Source organism: Hemitrygon akajei, chromosome 15 (genome assembly GCF_048418815.1).
Source record: "Hemitrygon akajei chromosome 15, sHemAka1.3, whole genome shotgun sequence".
NCBI classification, from domain to species: domain Eukaryota; kingdom Metazoa; phylum Chordata; class Chondrichthyes; order Myliobatiformes; family Dasyatidae; genus Hemitrygon; species Hemitrygon akajei.
In genome coordinates this window covers 51,298,465-51,316,666 of record NC_133138.1, presented here as the reverse complement: position 1 = coordinate 51,316,666, position 18,202 = coordinate 51,298,465, and the positions used below count along the sequence as shown (strand labels likewise).

General features: G+C 38.1%; 1 protein-coding gene across 3 annotated transcripts in view; it reads left to right on the top strand.

Moving 5' to 3' along the window:
- Positions 1-16,688, top strand: part of LOC140739598 (nuclear factor NF-kappa-B p105 subunit-like) — a 53,754-nt gene extending 37,066 nt beyond the window's left edge. For all 3 annotated transcript variants that reach the window (XM_073067997.1, XM_073067996.1, XM_073067995.1), the window contains 4 exons: positions 8,721-8,859; positions 9,791-9,901; positions 14,431-14,502; positions 16,533-16,688. In XM_073067997.1, coding sequence (XP_072924098.1) covers positions 8,721-8,859; positions 9,791-9,901; positions 14,431-14,502; positions 16,533-16,573 — 363 coding nt within the window. In that variant the 3' untranslated portion in view covers positions 16,574-16,688. The remainder of the gene's footprint in view (positions 1-8,720; positions 8,860-9,790; positions 9,902-14,430; positions 14,503-16,532) is intronic.
- The last annotated feature ends 1,514 nt before the right edge of the window (positions 16,689-18,202 follow it).

Sequence of the window (18,202 nt, the reverse complement as noted above, 5' to 3'; positions counted from 1 at the left end):
AGGGAGATTAGGTGTATCTTGACAGCATGTCCAGAAAAGATATCTCATTGTCATTCCTCCTGCCACTGCTGTGCAGTGCACGAGGACTACATACTCATGTGATGTATGTCTGTGAGCGGATAAGAAAACTGCAGCATTAAGGTTGCTGGTTTGCTCTCACTTTAAGAGACAATCTCCCGTTGAAATCTCTTGATCATAGTTGCTTTTGCTTTCAGTTGAAACTTAGCTATCAAAATCAGCATGTTTCCTTGAAGCATGTTAAATTATATGAGTTTACTTAACAGTTCACTCTGTAGCCTAGTAAGAGCCCAATATACCACATTGGCAATGAGGATATGAGAGCTATTGTATTATTAACTGTGCATCTGAATGAGCCCATATCAGTAACTTATGCAGAAGACAGAAGGGTGGATCCCTGATATAGGATGAAAAGTAGCCACACCAAGCACAGTTCAAGAAACGTGGCAAACTGGACAAGCTACAATGGATTTCTCAGTTCCCATGGCAAAATATGGAAGACATTTAGTGTCCACTGTAGACAAGTAAAGCTGTTCTCTCTGAGAGTGATATATAATAAATAACAAGAGAGAGCGTTAAGGAACAAAATGAAGGAGAGTAAGAAAATGAATATTTTGCAGGAATCAGTGCCATTTTGCACAAGTTTATTTGGTAGCAATGCTTGGGAAATAGATATCATTTTAGATCCTCTTGCTGAAATAACATGGAACTATTTGACTCAAAAGAGTGAATTTACAACCTACGGATGGAGCAAGGTTGATTCCTTTGTTTTCTTCATTGGGACCTGGTTACGTGGGTGAAGAGGGCAGATGTGATGTGTTAACAGCAATCCACATTGACTCACAAAGCAGCAGTGCTTGCTAGCATGATAAGGACAACACAAGTATATGGAGAATAACAGTCAGGATATTTCAAAGGCATAAAGACAAATCCGTGAAGTGATTATTGAGAAATGTTCTGAATCGCTTGAAGAAAACAAAGACCAAGAGAAAGATAAGTTGTATTGTATTTATGGTGGGGTACAGGCTAGAGTTAGACACCTGCTGCTTGGCGGAGAAGCAGAGGTCAAGATTTGGAAGAGGAAGAATAGACCTGAATGAGGAAACTGCTTGATATTTGCTGGCCTTTATAAATCAGAGCATTGAGTATAGGAGTTGGGATGTAATGTTAAAATTGTACAAGGCATTGGTAAGGCCAAATTTGGAGTATTGTGTACATTTCTGGTCACTGAATTATAGGAAAGTTGTCAACAAAATGGAGAGAGTACAGAGAAGATTTACTAGAATGTTACCTGGGTTTCAGCACCTAAGTTACAGAGAAAGGTTGAACAAGTTAGGTCTTTATTCTTTGGAGAGTAGAAGGTTGAGGGGGGACTTGATAGAGGTATTTAAAATTATGAGGGGGATAGATAGAGTTGACATTGATAGGCTTTTTTCATTGAGAGTAGGGGAGATTCAAACAAGAGGACTTGAGTTGAGAGTTAGGGGGCAAAAGTTTAGGGGTAACACGAGGGGGAATTTCTTTACTCAGAGAGTGGTAGCTGTGTGGAACGAGCTTCCAGTAGAAGTGGTAGAGGCAGGTTCGATATTGTCATTTAAAGTAAAATTGGATAGGTATATGGACAGGAAAGGAATGGAGGGTTATGGACTGAGTGCAGGTCAGTGGGACTAGGTGACAGTAAGCATCCGGCATGGACTAGAAGGGCCGAGATGGCCTGTTTCCATGCTGTAATTGTTATATGGTTATATTTCACAATATTTAAGAAATAGCAATGGATTTTTTAAGGATCAACTCAATTGTTATTCAGAGGAAACTGAAAATGAAAATAGAAGTGCAAAAATTAAAGCAGCAATCAGTGACCAGAACTCCTTAAGTTTTAAGATAGCTGTAGATAAGGATAGATATGGACCCTGCAGGAGAGTATTAAATTGGATCAGGGCAAATTACGAGAGCATTTGGCAGGAACTAGGGAAAGTTAATTGGGAATAGCGGTTTGTGGACAAGTCCACAAGTGACATGTGGAAGGTGTTTAAAGACCAACTGAACCGAGTCCAGGACTGGTATTGCACGTTCCAGTCAGAAGGAAGGACAAGGATAGCAAGGTAAGAGAACCTTGGATGTCGAAGGTTATGATGATTTTAGTCGAGAAGTAAAAGGAAAAGGTGCCTGGTTTCTTCTCTAGCCACGGGTGAGGTCCCCGTCTACTAGTGAGCAGCTAATGTTATTCCATTATTCAAGAAGGGATCCAGGGATAATCCTGGAAACTATAGACCAGCGACTCTCACATCAGTAGTAAGGAAGTTACTGGAGAGAATTTTTAGGGATAGGATTTCTGAGTATTTAGTATAACTATGGTCTAATTGGGGAGAACCTGCATGGCTTTGTGGAGGGCAAGTCATGCCTTACTAACTTGACTGAGATTTTTGATGAGGTGTTGAGAGCGATTAATGAAGTTAGAGCTGTGGAAGTTGTCTACATGGATTTTTAGTACGGTGTTTGACAAGGTCCCTCATGGGAGGCTCATCCAGAAGATTAAGATGCATGGGATCCATTTGGATGCAGAACTGGCTTTCCTAAAGAAGACAGGGAGAGGTGGCCGAGGGATTTATTAGCTATAAGTTTGGGATTCGGGGCGTTCCACAGTGATCTATACTGAGATGCCTGATGTTTGTGCTATATCTAAATAACCTGGATGAAAATGGAGACAGGTGAGTTAGTAAGTTTACAGATGATATGAAGATTGGTGGTGCTGTGGATAGATGACTGACAAAGGATACAGCAGAATATGGAGTAGTTGCAGTATGGGCAGAGATATGGCAGGTGGAGTTTAACCCCAGATAAATGTAAAGTGTTGCAGCTTGGTAGATCAAATGCAAAGAGACAGTACATTGTTAAGGTCAAGATCCTTAATGGTGTTGATGAGCAGAGGGATTTTAAGGTCCAAGTTCATAGCTCCTAGAAAGTGGGTACACAGCTTGAAAGGGTGATTAAGAAGGCAAATGGCACACTTGCCTTTATTAGCAAAGGCATAGACTTCAGAAGCCAGGAAGTTATGTTGCAGCGTTATAAAACTCTAGTTAGGATGCATCATACAGTTCTGGTTGGACCATTATAAGAAGAAAGTTGAGACTTTGGAGAGGGTGCAGAAACAATTTACCGGCCTGTTGCGATGTGCGATAATGAGAGGTTGGAAAATCTTGGGTTGATTTCTCTGGAGCAGTGCAGGCTGAGGGAAGATTTGATGGAGGTTTATTGGATTATGAGAAGCATAGATAGAGTAGACAAAGAGTATCTTTATCCAAGGTTTAAAATATCTAATCCCAGAGGGCATGCATTTCGGGAGAGTTGGGGTAATTTCAAAAGAGATGTGAGGGGTAAGTTTTTTTACACAGAGAGTGGTGGGTGCCTAGAATGTGCTGCCAGGTGTGGTGGTAGAAGAGGATACATTAGAGACTTTAAGAGACATTTATATAGGCACATGAACACGGTCAATATGAAAATATATGTACATTGCGCAAGCAGAAGATTAGTTTAGCTAGCCATTCAATTACTAATTTAATTAGTTTGGTACAACATTGTGGGCTGAAAGGCCTGTTCCTGTGACGTACTGTTCTACGTTCGAAGTTCAGTATATGCTAGACTCAGAAAGGAAGTGGTTGGCAGTATTAAGCAAAACTAATCTTATTAAAGAGTTAAATTCTAGAGAATCAAATTAAATTGAAAGATACCAATATAGAAGTCATCAGATGATTCACGACAAGATTCCTGAGTTTTCATCTCAGTTACAATCCAATGTGAACCATGTGGTGAACCACCAGAAACCATGGCATCAAACTTAAAGCAGCAACTAAGTTGCTGAATTATCTGTCTGGGTTGTAAACAGCGAATCTGCATGATAGACTTAAACTCAGTCTGAGAGAAACAAAATGAGAATTTGCATGTCGGCACATGGTAAATATTACTCAAAAATAACAAAAAGTCTAGTGGATAACAATACATATTTTCTCTCTCTCACCCTCCATCTTCCATTCACATTCAAGTTCTCACCCTGTCCAAGATCACAAAATTGATGTGTATCATTCAGAGGATTAAGGAACTGTAGATACAGGGTGAAGTTGGGACACATTCCATGAGAAAATCTTCAACATTAAGAAGCTTGTAATATGTTTTAAAGTCATTAAGTTCAAGTTTGATTATCATTCAACCATGCATGAATATAACCAAACAGAGTTCCTCCGGAGACAAGGTGCAAAATACATTACCAACAGTACAGTGCATATAGGATATAATACAAATAGCACATATGGCTGTGATTTCCGAAAAATATACTATCACAAAGAAAAAACATATATATATTGCCCAAGACCCTGGGTGACTTGACTGGCATGTCAATAGACAATAGACAATAGGTGCAGAAGTAGACCATTCGGCCCTTCGAGCCTGCACCACCATTTTGAGATCATGGCTGATCAACTACTATCAATACCCGGTTCCTGCCTTGTCCCCATATCCCTTGATTCCCCTATCCATAAGATACCTATCTAGCTCCTTCTTGAAAGCATCCAGAGAATTGGCCTCCACTACCTTCCGAGGCAGTGCATTCCAGACCCCCACAACTCTCTGGGAGAAGAAGTTTTTCCTTAACTCTGTCCTAAATGACCTACCCCTTATTCTCAAACCATGCCCTCTGGTACTGGACTCTCCCAGCATCTGGAACATATTTCCTGCCTCTATCTTGTCCAATCCCTTAATAATATTATATGTTTCAATCAGATCCCCTCTCAATCTCCTTAATTCCAGCGTGTACAAGCCCAGTCTCTCTAACCTCTCTGCATAAGACAGTCCAGACATCCCAGGAATTAACCTCGTGAATCTACGCTGCACTTCCTCTACAGCCAGGATGTCCTTCCTTAACCCTGGAGACCAAAACTGTACACAATACTCCAGGTGTAGTCTCACCAGGGGTCTGTACAAATGCAAGAGGATTTCCTTGCTCTTGTACTCAATTCCCTTTGTAATAAAGGCCAACATTCCATTAGCCTTCTTCACTGCCTGCTGCACTTGCTCGATATTACTGGTCCAGCTTGTTCTTCCACCGAGCGAATACAGGAGAGCAGCACAGAGCAAGCACAGGAGAGCAGCACCAAGGAAACACCAGAGGGCAGTACTGAGCAAATACTGAAGAGCAGCACTGATGGGAGGGGCCAGCTCCCAAACCAGAAAGGACTCCATCATACCCACAGAGGTCTCTCCTACTTCACCTCAGTGTCTCCTCCCTGGGTGATTGCAACAAGTGATCCTGCAGCCCAGGCCTAGTCCTCACCACAACCAAGGCAACGCAGCTCCCCCACCATTAGTCTTCCAATGAAACAGTGAACTGGAATTTCAGGAGCCTATGCTACCAATGACCAACAGGGTCCTGAGATCACAATAAAAACGTACAAGGCAATCACTCGTATCTTTTTTTTTGGACCACACACTGCCCAATGATACACAAGTTCAGTTGACAACGCAACAACGGTATTCAATAAGTCCTGCTCCACCACTATTGAGCAACTCAGTGATGGGATAGTCCTGAAGTACTTGATGTTCTTAGTATCCAGCACTGACTTGTGATTGTAAAAGGGACAGGATGAACAAACACGCTTTTGATTGGATGCGGTGTGGCTGCAAGGTCTGAGCACACTGCCAAGTATATTGTTTATATGTGGGTACATCAGTTTTTGTACTTTACCTAAACCTAAAAATATATGAATGACATCTGGTAACCTACTGGCATTTGTAAGTTGCCTTACTGGATATGTCTGTATATTTCTTTTAAAGTGCAGGTGACGTGTGGTAAATTTTGACCATCTGTTAAGGAAACTGCCACCTTTAAGGTTAGCGCCTTCTTACTTCCTTAAAATAAAATATGTGGTTTTCTGTTGTACCATGTTTCCCTTCAGATGAAAACTAGCACAATCAATGGGCATGTTTACGTGGGTTTGTTAAACTGCCTTGTGCCTCCTGATTATACAGCCGATACAGGACCTCAATATGGTCTTCATAATGTTCAAGGGTATCTGACTGGAGTTTCAGACTGCAGCAAGTAGAAGATCCATAGCCACTTCCTTTAAAAAGCTTAATCTCCAGATAAATTGCTCCACTATCATATGGCCATAGGAAAATTGGTCCAAGATGGTTTGTGGTAGATGGGAGCTTCTTGCCAGAAGTATCCACACTTCCCTTCTTCAGCCTCGGCTTACAGTGAAGCCATCTCTTTGTCAGGCAGAAGGCCAAACAGAGTGACTGACAAAGCTCACATATTGTACATCAACCATTGTAAGTATTCGCAGTCCACAACAAAGTAATTTTGATTCCCCATACATGAACGAAGTCTAGGGGGTTCCTCCTGCTGTTTAATTCAGGTTTCTTCTGCGTGGCTCACATTACCCACCAGCTGCATGTGTGTGACTAACTTTGTCAGGCGCCATCAATATGATGGATATTCACTGTCTGGGGCCTGGGGGAGAGGGCCTTTTTGCCAAGCTCAGCTTTTGAAACCAGCAGCTGACCCTTCCAAAAGTGAAGGAGTTGTTTTTGAGTAAGTTAAACTTCTAACCAATATTTCTGGCTCAACTTATTGTTGTAAACAAGAACCAGTCTTCAGTTCTTTATGTAAATCACAAGCAGTAATCAGTCTGAATTTAAAAGGACAGCTTTGCAAACAAACAGCAATGTCTATAGCGCACAGGCTGCTGGCTCCAAGAGTATAAGGCTGCATCCACACTAGACCGGATAATTTTGAAAATGCCGGTTTTGCGTAAACATAGGCATCCACACTATGCATTTTTGAAAATATCTCTATCCACACTGAAATGGAAATTTTGGCAAATCTCCTCCTGCTGTGCATGCGCAGGACACATCTCCTGAAAACAAGCGACATGTTTGGTGTCGAATCTCGCCGTAAAAGTGCATGTTTGTGTAGTTACAGACTAGAAAAACTTAAAACGATGGAAAGCTGTTGGCTCTCGTGCAGGAGAACTTAAAACAAAAAAAAAAACAAATACTGGAGCATACGGCGGCAACTGACAGGGAATTCACGGACAGATTGACCCGTCCAACAATGAACATTGAAAAGCTGTCTAACTCCGTTGCATTAATAAAGCACCTTATTAAATGTATAAAACATGTCTGCATTAGTGTTATCTTGTATTTCCATACAATGTTACATTAGGCTGTTACACATCTATTGTCAGAGAAGTACTTGCATAAATAGGTAAACCACCTTCATACGAGCAAGGACAGGAAACAGGGCAAAGTGAGTATACCTATTCATTCAGTAAGTTATGGGTCAAAGTATTTGGTGAGTACATTTCTAACTCCTCTGGCTTCAGTCTTGTTATCGACTTCTGAAATTGTTAGGTTGCGTTCAAGAAAACAATGAAATAGCGCGCTGCCGTCTGACAGCATTTTCAAAAGTGTCCGGTTACCCCATCCACACTCATCTGCCCGAACAGTGTTTTCGAAAATACCCACCCTGGAAAGCGTTTCTGAAAAGTTCCAGTTTCGGGGGACGAAAATGCTGTTTTAGTGTGGGCGGAGGGTAAAAACGAAGAGGAAAAGCTTTGGTTATGGATTTATCCGGCGTAGTGTGGATGTAGCCTAAAATTAAGGGTTTATGTTAATTGAGCCTGCATCAAACCAGACATCACCAGCTATATTATCTAGTTCAAAGAAACTTGCAGACCAGACTGACACAATTACTTAGCACATCCAATAGCTGAACTATCGATAGTGGGGAGATTTGTGTGCTCAAAGAGCTCGCCTTCACAGCATTAATTTTGGAATCTCTGTCCCCAGAAGCTTTTTAGACCATCTGTGTGAATTTCCCAGCAAAAGTATCTGAAAAAATAACACATGCATGTAAAGTTACCAAGCAACAAAGAAACGTATAAATGTAAGAGAGTGGTCAGGCTTGTTAGAATAGTCAAGAAATGACAAGACTAATAACACAAAGATGGGTAACTGGAATCTCTTCCTCTGCTTTCAATTTCTGTGATGATTGACTTGTTCAACTGCAACTTGTTAGTATGTCTTTTTAGCTTATAGCTGTTTTTGAAATCCTTTGTGTTTTAGAAATTGTAATTTGAAAGTCTTTTATAAGATAGAAATGCTCTGTAAGTTTTAAAACTTTCATCTAAATTTAAATGTGTATCACTAAAAATAAATTAACTGTGTTTAAACTACTTCATTTGCTGGAAGGATCTCCTCCTTGGGGACCCACCGCTCAAAGAGTGGCTACTGGCAACTGAACTCACCATGGAGGATAAACAGGGTGGTGGTCTGGCTTTTGAAATGTAGGTGGCCGCAGTATAATCTCCCTTTAGTAGCTATCTATATCAAATAGAGTTTAAGATCTTTGAGTTCAGAATTTTACAAAGAGCAAACTCAATACCATCACATCAAATAAGCACTGCACAAGTCTAATGACCTTGCTGTGTACTTTGTATGTAGTGGTGATCATGATATTCATTGTTACCATCGGTCTTTGTGTTGCAATCACAAATAAAAGTTCCATGCTACATATTGAAGTTTATGCACTAGAAGTCCTTTAGAATTTAGAATGCTTCACTATCTTCTGACAGCAAATCACTTCACAGGCAAATGTGCTCTTCCTTACATCAATGTACAATAAGTTATAAAATTCTGTGTTTTTTCAGTTTGCCATAGTTTTCAAGACACCAAAATACTTTGACTTGCACATTACCAAACCGATCTCAGTGTTTGTCCAGCTACGAAGGCGATCAGATGGTGAAACCAGTGAACCCAAACCATTCATATACTACCCACATAAGCAGGGTAAGTGCTTTTTGGCTACAATTAAGAAAAAATTTTCAGTTTGTTAATAAGTTTGCTTCTAGAACAACTGAAGGGAGTTGGTTACAGTAATACTGAAACATGCAAACTGATTTACTTCGACATTGTCTCTTGTAAGCAAAATATAAAATATATATCTTGTTATTTAAGAATTTTACCAGATGCTTTGATAATTCTGCTCTGGCTATTTTAAATCATGGATTTCTTAGTGTCTTTCATGGATGCCTCACATCTGTCATCAGAAACTTCGCAGTCTCAGTGTATTTCTCTCTGCCTGATAGAGCATCTCACCACTATGAACTTCTGTAATTAATGGTTCAGCTCTGAACTGCCAAGAAATAATCTGCAACTTTACTTGTAAACAAAGGGATGATATTTCCATTGGTGTATTGGGAGACAGTTTCAACAAGCATTATAACATTGGTCTTTTAAATTATTACTGATATAGAGAGATTTGGTTTAATTTTTTCCAGTAAGGGTGGGAAATGAATTTAGTTTCTGATATCCGAATAAACACCAAATTAATGGATGGGGTAATTTGACTGAAATCTGAACAATGATCATAATAAATGCATTTATGAAAATCATGGATTTATTAAAATGTCTAAGCCAATTTGTATATATTTAAGTTCCTTAAAATGGTACCTTTTCCTGCAGAATTTATCAACCATCCAAAGAATATTTTTAACTACTCTTGCATAACAACGAGAAGGATTAACAGTGAATTGGCCCCTAATTTTCTCTTCCATGGATAAGACCATCATATAGAATGGGCAAAGAACAGTCAATTCAATATTTTAGAATTTTTCCCTTTCTTAATGAGATAAAATTTCTACTTCTAATGAGGTTTCAAAAACTTAATATATCCTTTGTTTTTTTTTGTTTTGCTTTCTGTATTGTTTTATTTAAATAGCCAAGAAAAAGTCTGAGAAGAAATGGCAAAAGACTTTCCCTAACTGTCCAGATAATTACGAGGAGCCAGCGTTAGCTCACAGGGGAATATATGGTGATAATCTTGGAGAGGGTGAGTAAGTATACCACATCAATGAAGGGACAAGTCTACAATGACCCGGGTATAAAAACAGCACATTTAGAAATTTTGTATAACTCTTGCACATGATTTCAAAGAATCCATTCACTATTGGCCATTTTTTGTAAAATGATCCAAATTGAAATCAGTTTCCACTTTAAGATCTTCACTCTTTCAGGACCAATTGTTCACATGAAATGCATAATTCTGAAAATTTCTCATTGATCCATACAGAGATTTAATTTTTAAAGATTGTTCATACTACCAAGATGACTTGGGCAGCATTCTTATAGAAAATTATTGTACCATTGGGTGGCCCCTGCTAGTGACTGCACTAAAAGAGACTACAGTTTGAAAATTGTGGATAGAGTTCATATGTAGTTTCCCCTCCATTTAATTTAATGATTGAAAATATTATTTTATTAGCACATACAGTTTCTCCATATGTACCTCCAGTGAGTGTCATTCCTTGCTGTGAATTCTCAATCATGAAATTATCTTTTCTTTGCACTTAGTAACAAAGAAGGAAACAAAACTGAAACAATGCTTGTAGGTATAGTCCTGCTTTTCTAGACATCCTTCGGTGTACCTTCAGAAGAGGTCTTTTGAGCTATTGGTTCCTGCACACACACCGTAGGTACAAAAACGTTGCCGGGCTCAAATTGGAGAATTGGTGTTTATTTTAATGCCACGTGACCAATTTGCTAACAATTTTGGGAAGTTTTAAAAAATCATATTACTCAACAGATAAGACTTCATTGTCACAAGTACAGAGAGTAGGCAGATGTCAGTGCAGTACAACTTTAATTTGATTTACAACCTTGCCAAATAGGCCAGGATGCTCCAGATGTCACATGTGCTAGTAGTACTTGGGAAACCAAGCATTTAACATTAAAGTGAACCTATATCCAGCAGATACAGTATACTTTAAGCAATCTTGAATGATTTGCAGCAGTGTTTGAATTTAAGTTAATTCAGTGAGACATCAGGAGAAAGAGGTATAGATAAGTTTAAGTAGATGGGCCAAGATATGACAAATAAAGTACAATTTGGCAAAATGTGAAATTGTTCATTTTGAAAAATAAAAATGAAGCATGAATTATCTTAATCATACCCAGGGCATTCCTGGTGTCTGAATGTTTGACTCACAAAACAATAATATAAAGTATTAAATTACAGTAAGTAATTAGGAAAATTAATAGAATCAATTATATTATTTATTTCTAGATTGAAGTATAAAGATAGAGTGATTATGTTTCAGGCAATTGATGAGACAACACATGGAATGTTGTGTACAGTACTAATACCATTAATGAAGCAGGACAGAATTTTATTAAACTTTTACTTGGATTTGAAGACTGCTTTATGTAGATGGAGAGTTGCTGAAACTCTGCATTCTCGGAATCAGAATCAGGCTTATTATCACTAACATACATAAAGATTTTGTTATTTTGCAGCGGTTGTACATTGCAATATATAAAAAATTACTATAGGTTACAATAAGTTACAAAAACATAAAAAATAAGTAAAAAGTGCAAAAAGAGAGCAAAATAGTTAAGGAGTGTTCATGAACTGTTTAGGAATCTGATGGCAGAGGGGAAGAAGCTGTCCCTAAAATGCTCAATGTGTATCTTCAGGCTCCTGATGGTGGTAATAAGAGGGCATGTATCAGATGGTGAGGATATCACCCTCTTGAGGCATTGCTTTCTGAAGATGTCCTTGATAGTGGGAAGGTTAGTGCCCATGATGGTGCTGTCTGAGTCTACAAACTTCTGCAGCCTCTTGTGATCCTGTGCATTGGAGCCTCCATGCCAAGCAGTGATGCAACCAGTCAGAACACTGTCCATCATTCATCTGTAAAAATCCGTAGGGTGCAACAAATATAAAAGCTTCACATTGAAGAAGTGCGGATGAACTTCACTCATGTCCTGTCCAAAATATCCTTCTCATTCAAAATCACAAAAAGCAAACAGTCTGGTCATTGTCCCATAAGTCAGCGAACAAATTGCCTGCCCTGTTTCCCTCACTGGAACTGGAACTCTATATCAAAAGTGCCACATTACAGTCAGAAGTTATAAATGGCACTGGTCCATTTTCATAAATAAATTTTGGAGACTTATTGCTGAATGATACAATCTAAATCCATGATAACTGCAAACTGTTTTGAAACTTTTAACTTGGTCTACGTATATATTTTCAAACTAGTACTTGTGATTATATAAGCCATTAGAAATACAAAAATATCAAACTGCATAGATGCTTTGTATGACTGAACATGGGATTGTTATCACTAAAACACTGAAAACACTCACTATAATTAGCAGAAATTAGGAATTATTGACATGTTTCATTCCAAGAGCTGTAGTTTACTTGTTCAGAGCAGTTATTAACACAGCTCAAAAAAATAAAAACAAGGACAAATGCCACTCTCAGTCCATCACACTAGTAAGTACACTGTTTTACGTTATGCAGGTAGGGATGTCAATCAGAGCATTGTAGCATAGGTATCATTTTTATTCCTATATGGTATCTGAGTTTCCCTGGCATCCCTAATTACCTCGGAACTGCTGCTGTCCTTTTTTGAGGCTATTCCAATAGAATTAATTGATAAAGAATTCCAGATTCTTCACATTTACAATGAAGGAGCAAGGTGGTGTGTAACTCAAAGGGGCAGCTGTTAATGCCAGTAATCCTATGTACCTACTGCTCCAGGCTTTCGAAGTGGGAAAAGTCACAGGTTTAGGAAGTTGCCTTGTCCAATGACAATAATATATTTTGTAGATGACATACACTTCTGTTACTTGCACTAGTGGTGGGTGGGGGGGGGGGGGGTGAATGATTAAAGTGGTAAGTGGGTGGGCAGCCAAGCATGTTGCTTTGTCATGGAAGATATAGAGGATCTTGAGTGTTGCTCGAGCCGTACTTGTCCAGAAAAGTGAGAGAATATGTCAATGTCTACCCAACTTATGTTTTATAGACAGTGGAGTGGAATCACTCACTACCAAGCACATATCACTGATCTGCTTATTTAGCCCATGTTTTGATGTGTGTGTCCCAGTAAATCCAGTTGCTAGATGGTGATGACCCCAGGTTATTGATACGGTTAGAATGGTGATCTTTTGAAATGTAGACTATGTTATAATGAGAGGCACATCTCACTCAACTTTCACATCACTATAAGCAGTAATCTGTAAATCTCCAGCAGTAATGTTGAGTGAGGTATGAACATTGATAGGACATATTAGAATGATTTTTGGGTTTAGGACATATACATTTAGCAATTGACTTTGGCTACCAGTCTTCAAATCTGAATATGTATTGTGGATTTAATTTGGAGTGCAGCTCTGAACAATGGGTTCCTAAAAGCTGTGAATCCCAGACCAGACAATGTTGATTAAAATCCATTTGGCTGTCTGTGGTGTGGATGCGAATCATGAGGTGTGAAGGTTGTATGTAATTTTAAAGAAAGCAATGTCCATACATTGTAAATATGGAATTGTCCTTTGATGTTTGGCACATAAAATATCGGGCCCCACTTTGGGCCGGCAGACCTTTCAACCGAAAGCCTCTTTATATGATTACCTCTCCAAGAGGTGATGTTACAGCTATATACGACCCTGGTCAGATCCCACTTGGAGTACTGTGCTCAGTTCTGGTCACCTCACTACAGGAAGGATGTAGAAACTATAGAAAGGGTGCAGAAGAGATTTACAAGGATTTTGCTTGGATTGGGGAGCATGCCTTACAAGAATAGGTTCGGTGAACTCAGCCTTTTCTCCTTAGAGCAATGCAGGATAAGAGGTGATCTGATAGAGGTGTATAAGATAATGAGAGGCATTGATTATGTGGGTATTCAGAGGCTGTTTCCCAGGGCTGAAATGTCTAACATGAGAGGACCCACTTTTAAGGCACTTGGAAGTAGGTACAAGGGAGACGTCAGGGTTAAGTTTTTTTTACGCAGTGAGTGGTGAGTGCGTGGAATGGGCTGCCAGCGATGGTGGTGGGGGCAGATACGATAGAGTCTTTAAAGAGACTCCTGGATAGGTACATGGAGCTTAGAAAAATAGAGTGCTATGGGTAACCCGAGGTAATTTCTAAAATAAGTACATGTTTGGCACAGCATTGTGGGTCAAAGGGCCTGTATTGTGCTGTAGGCTTTCTGTGTTTCTGTGATGCCTGCTGTACCTTGTTCTATCGAATAAAGAAGCTGCTTTGTATCTACCTGTAATTTTCTTCGGTGACTTCATTCACACAACAACAGAACACCTGCAATAACACATTTTCTTCAAATTAGCCATAGATTTTTTAAAAATTATACCAGGGAATAATCTAATCCTAATGATAGGCTCTTCAGCTTCTTCCAGACTGACAACTCAGAGGAATATGTGCTTTCAAATGAGACATACATAGTGTACTTTCTATGAAAAATCTTAACACAAAATAAATAAATGGAAAGGTTATGCAGCAAATGTAAGTTTATTTGAGCAGATAGTTAATATTAATGATGCCTAAATCTGTTTCAGAAATGACAGTTTTAAGAAGACCTGAATGTTTCATATCACCATCCTATGCACACAAAGATGACATTACTGGAGGTGAGGATAATGGTTTTAAATATCCCTATGAGATAAATGAAATATCCTCTAACTTCCATTACAGTGAATGATAATCATCCTTGAACTTGCATATTCTTTAAATTGTATTTAGCAGTTAGATAGAATAATAAACATCAAAAGATCTCAGGTAATACTCTGCATTAACTGCTCACTGTTTCAACAGCTACTGTGCAAAGCATTTATTTTAATATTATCTAAGTATGGAATATAAAGTAAGGCAAATATTAGAATTATCTGAGCAGTGTAGGAAGATGTAAGCGTAATTAATCCCTGTGTGAATAGCTGAAAAACGCTCATCTCCAATATTTCAAGTTGCTTTTCTTTGTTGGCAGTCAATGAACTTCCTAAATAATTTATTTGCTTTTTGGTGCATGTGTGCTTCAGATTTTGAGAAAAACAAAAACACAAAGCAGCTTATGAAGTGCTTAAACAATACTATTTGGTTATGAAACAATGGATTTAAATTGTCATCAAGATCAGTATAACATTGTGAGCCAAATGGTCTACCCAGAGCTGTACTGTGCTTTATTCAATGTTCTAGATGTAAAAGTTCATGATTTAATTGAATGGTGGAAAGAGCTGAATTAACATCTCTTGTAGTATCTTCTTCTGAAATAACAGGTGTATATTTTCAGCATTTTTCTCTAGAAAATGGAATCCGCAGATTTTCTGGTGTGCTCAACTTCACTGGCATAAAACTGTAAGACTGTTCTGCAAAAAAAGGGTGAAAATTGCCAAAAAGACATATGAAGTCATTCTAGAATAGTTTGCACCTAAAAACCCACATAGCCCGACAGATATCTGGTGACAGTTTTTGCTTGGTAATCAGGAAGGGTAATAGCCAGGTATTTGTATGTCATGGAAGGAGGAATAGAGCTACTAGATGTAGTGATAGAGGTCTGACAGTCTCATTCGTGAGAAAACATTGGGATGGCATTTCTGTGTGTCAGGTGGCCCAGGAAACTCATGACAGCTGTCATTTAAGAGCCTGGTAGAAGATGAACTCAGTTGCCTCAACCAGATGTGAGAATCTCTACCTACTTTCCAATGCAGAGATGTATTTTAATTCCTCGCAAGAGATGTAAAAGTGAGCTGCTCACTATGTAAACAGTTCCAGCAGTCCTCTTCAACAACTGAGTCAAGAATTTATTAATTGATGGATTGTAATTAGTGTAAGTGGTTTTGCAAATTATTACATTTGATCTGGGCTCTCTGGACTGATTGCTGATGAACTAAATAGTGCTGACAGAGTGCAGACAGCATCTCTTGGAACCAGCACTACCTTATTAAACATAAGTAGGGATCAGCAATAAGTGCTGGTCTTGACAGCAGTACCCAAATCCCGAAAGAATGAAAAGAAAAATGAAGAACACCTCAAAGTAACCCAATGCACTAAGACTGTTCAACAATAGTCATTAGAGTATTCTATGCCAATGAAAATGGAACTACCGGTAGGTTTTACATAAATAGTGACATCATAAGATGCAGGTGTGAAACCAGAAAAGTGTCAGCCTGACTCATGTGATTAGGCATGAAAACTTCCCGATGGGTGTTACCTCATCCTAAAATGATCACTGGATTAATTTAAATACAGATTTAATCACCTGTATATGTGACATGCACATTAAAAATAGATGGCAAATGATCTGGGCTTTGGATTTAGGTTCTGCTCTCCACCATTAATAGTTTCTCTTTTGTTTTTCTACGACCTGATTGTGAATCTTGTCTAAATTTAATAGTAGCCATTTCATAATACTGTACATGAACATCGCAGTTACAGCAATTCACACAAGACTGTACATCATACATTTTAGATCATCAATAACTAACATTTTTCAACAAACATCTGCATGACTTGAATTTATTTACTCAATTATATTGCTATGCTTTAAAATTTTAAATCCTTTAACATTTTCTCAAAGTTCTTGCTTTAGTGTTATTAGTAGTTATGGTAGGTTACTTTATCTTTGCAAATTCAAATTGAGCTTCTTTTTATGTTTTATCTGCAGGTTTACAATTTTCTCCAATTGTCCAATTTTCGAACATTTGAGTTGCCAGGTGATGGTGAAATAAGAAAAGCCATTGGTTGTTTTCAATCACATGGCAACAACCCAAGATACCAGGAATAATACAAGGGGTGATTGATAAGTTTGTGGCCTAAGGTAGAAGGAGTCAATTTTAGAAAACCTAGCATATTTATTTTTCAACATAGTCCCCTCCTACATTTACACACTTAGTCCAGTGGTCGTGGAGCATACGGATCTTGGACCTCCAGAAAGTGTTCACAGCAGGGGTGATTGATAAGCTCGTGGCCTGAGGTAGAAGGAGATGAGTTATTAACTTCAACCTTTCTACATAATCACTCAAAGAGTTGGCCTGCATGTTCATGTTCTCGGCCCGAAACGTTGGCTACTCTTTTCTCATGGATGCTGCCTGATCTGCTGAGTTCTTCCAGCGTTGTGTATGTATTCTTTGATTCACAGCATCTGCAGTTGTATTTTTATGTTCATGTAACGACAGCTGTATAACTCATCTCTATTTTTATGTTCATGTAACGACAGCTGTATAACTCATCTCTTTCTACCTTAGGCCATGAACTTATCAATCACCCATCTGTGGACACTTTCTGGAGGTCCAAGATCTGTGTGCTCCACGACCGCTGGACTAACTGTGTAAATGTAGGAGGGGACTATGTTGAAAAATAAATGTGCTAGGTTTTCTAAAATGGACTCCTTCTACCTTAGGCCACAAACATATCAATCACCCCTTGTATATAAAAACTGTACAAGGCTAACAGAGAATCATTATAATAATGGTTTACTATAAAGTTAAACATGCAGATGAAACTTATGAACTCAAGGATTATTCTCTGTCATGTTTCTGAATTTTAAAGAGATATTTATGATTATGTAACAAAATAATAAATGTTATATAGAAAATGAATTATTGTGTAATTAAGATCCAAGACTGATTTTACATGAGTCACTATGGTAAATTGTGATATGTTTCTTTAAAATCATCATTTAAAAAGTGTAGATAAAGTTCTTGAAATTGCTACCTCTGCAAACTCCATTGGAAGTCTAGTACATTTGTTACTCATGAAAAAAAACTCTTTGAGTATGGAACATCCACTGCAAATGCTGCTTTGTTATTTTTTGTGTATAATAATCTATGAATTTTCAATGTAAACTTGATTTGAGGAGCAAATGTACATTTTAATTTCTGATTATGTAATTGCACAAAACTTTTAAGTTCCAACTTGGTAGAATTTATTAAAAGATAATTTAAGTACATAAAATATTCAATTAATACCTTGTATATCAAACTCGATTTTGACCGCCTCATCTATCATAATTTATTGTGCCTCATTTAATTATAATGCTATTATGCTTAGTTGAGTTAGATTAATACATGTAAACTAGACCTAGCTTGCAGAAGATTTTAATCTGAAAAGTATTGCAAAAAATATACATTTATTGTATATTAATACACATGTATCATAAATTATGTCAATCATCAAAAAATAAAAGCATTCGTTCCCTGAAATTGTTGGATTTGCCCATTTCCTACTTTATTCACTATTAGTTGCAAAGCATTCAATTGATCAAGATCTGAACACTTGCATTATTTATACGATATTTAGATTGAAAATGGATAGCAACTTGTATATGTATCTTAA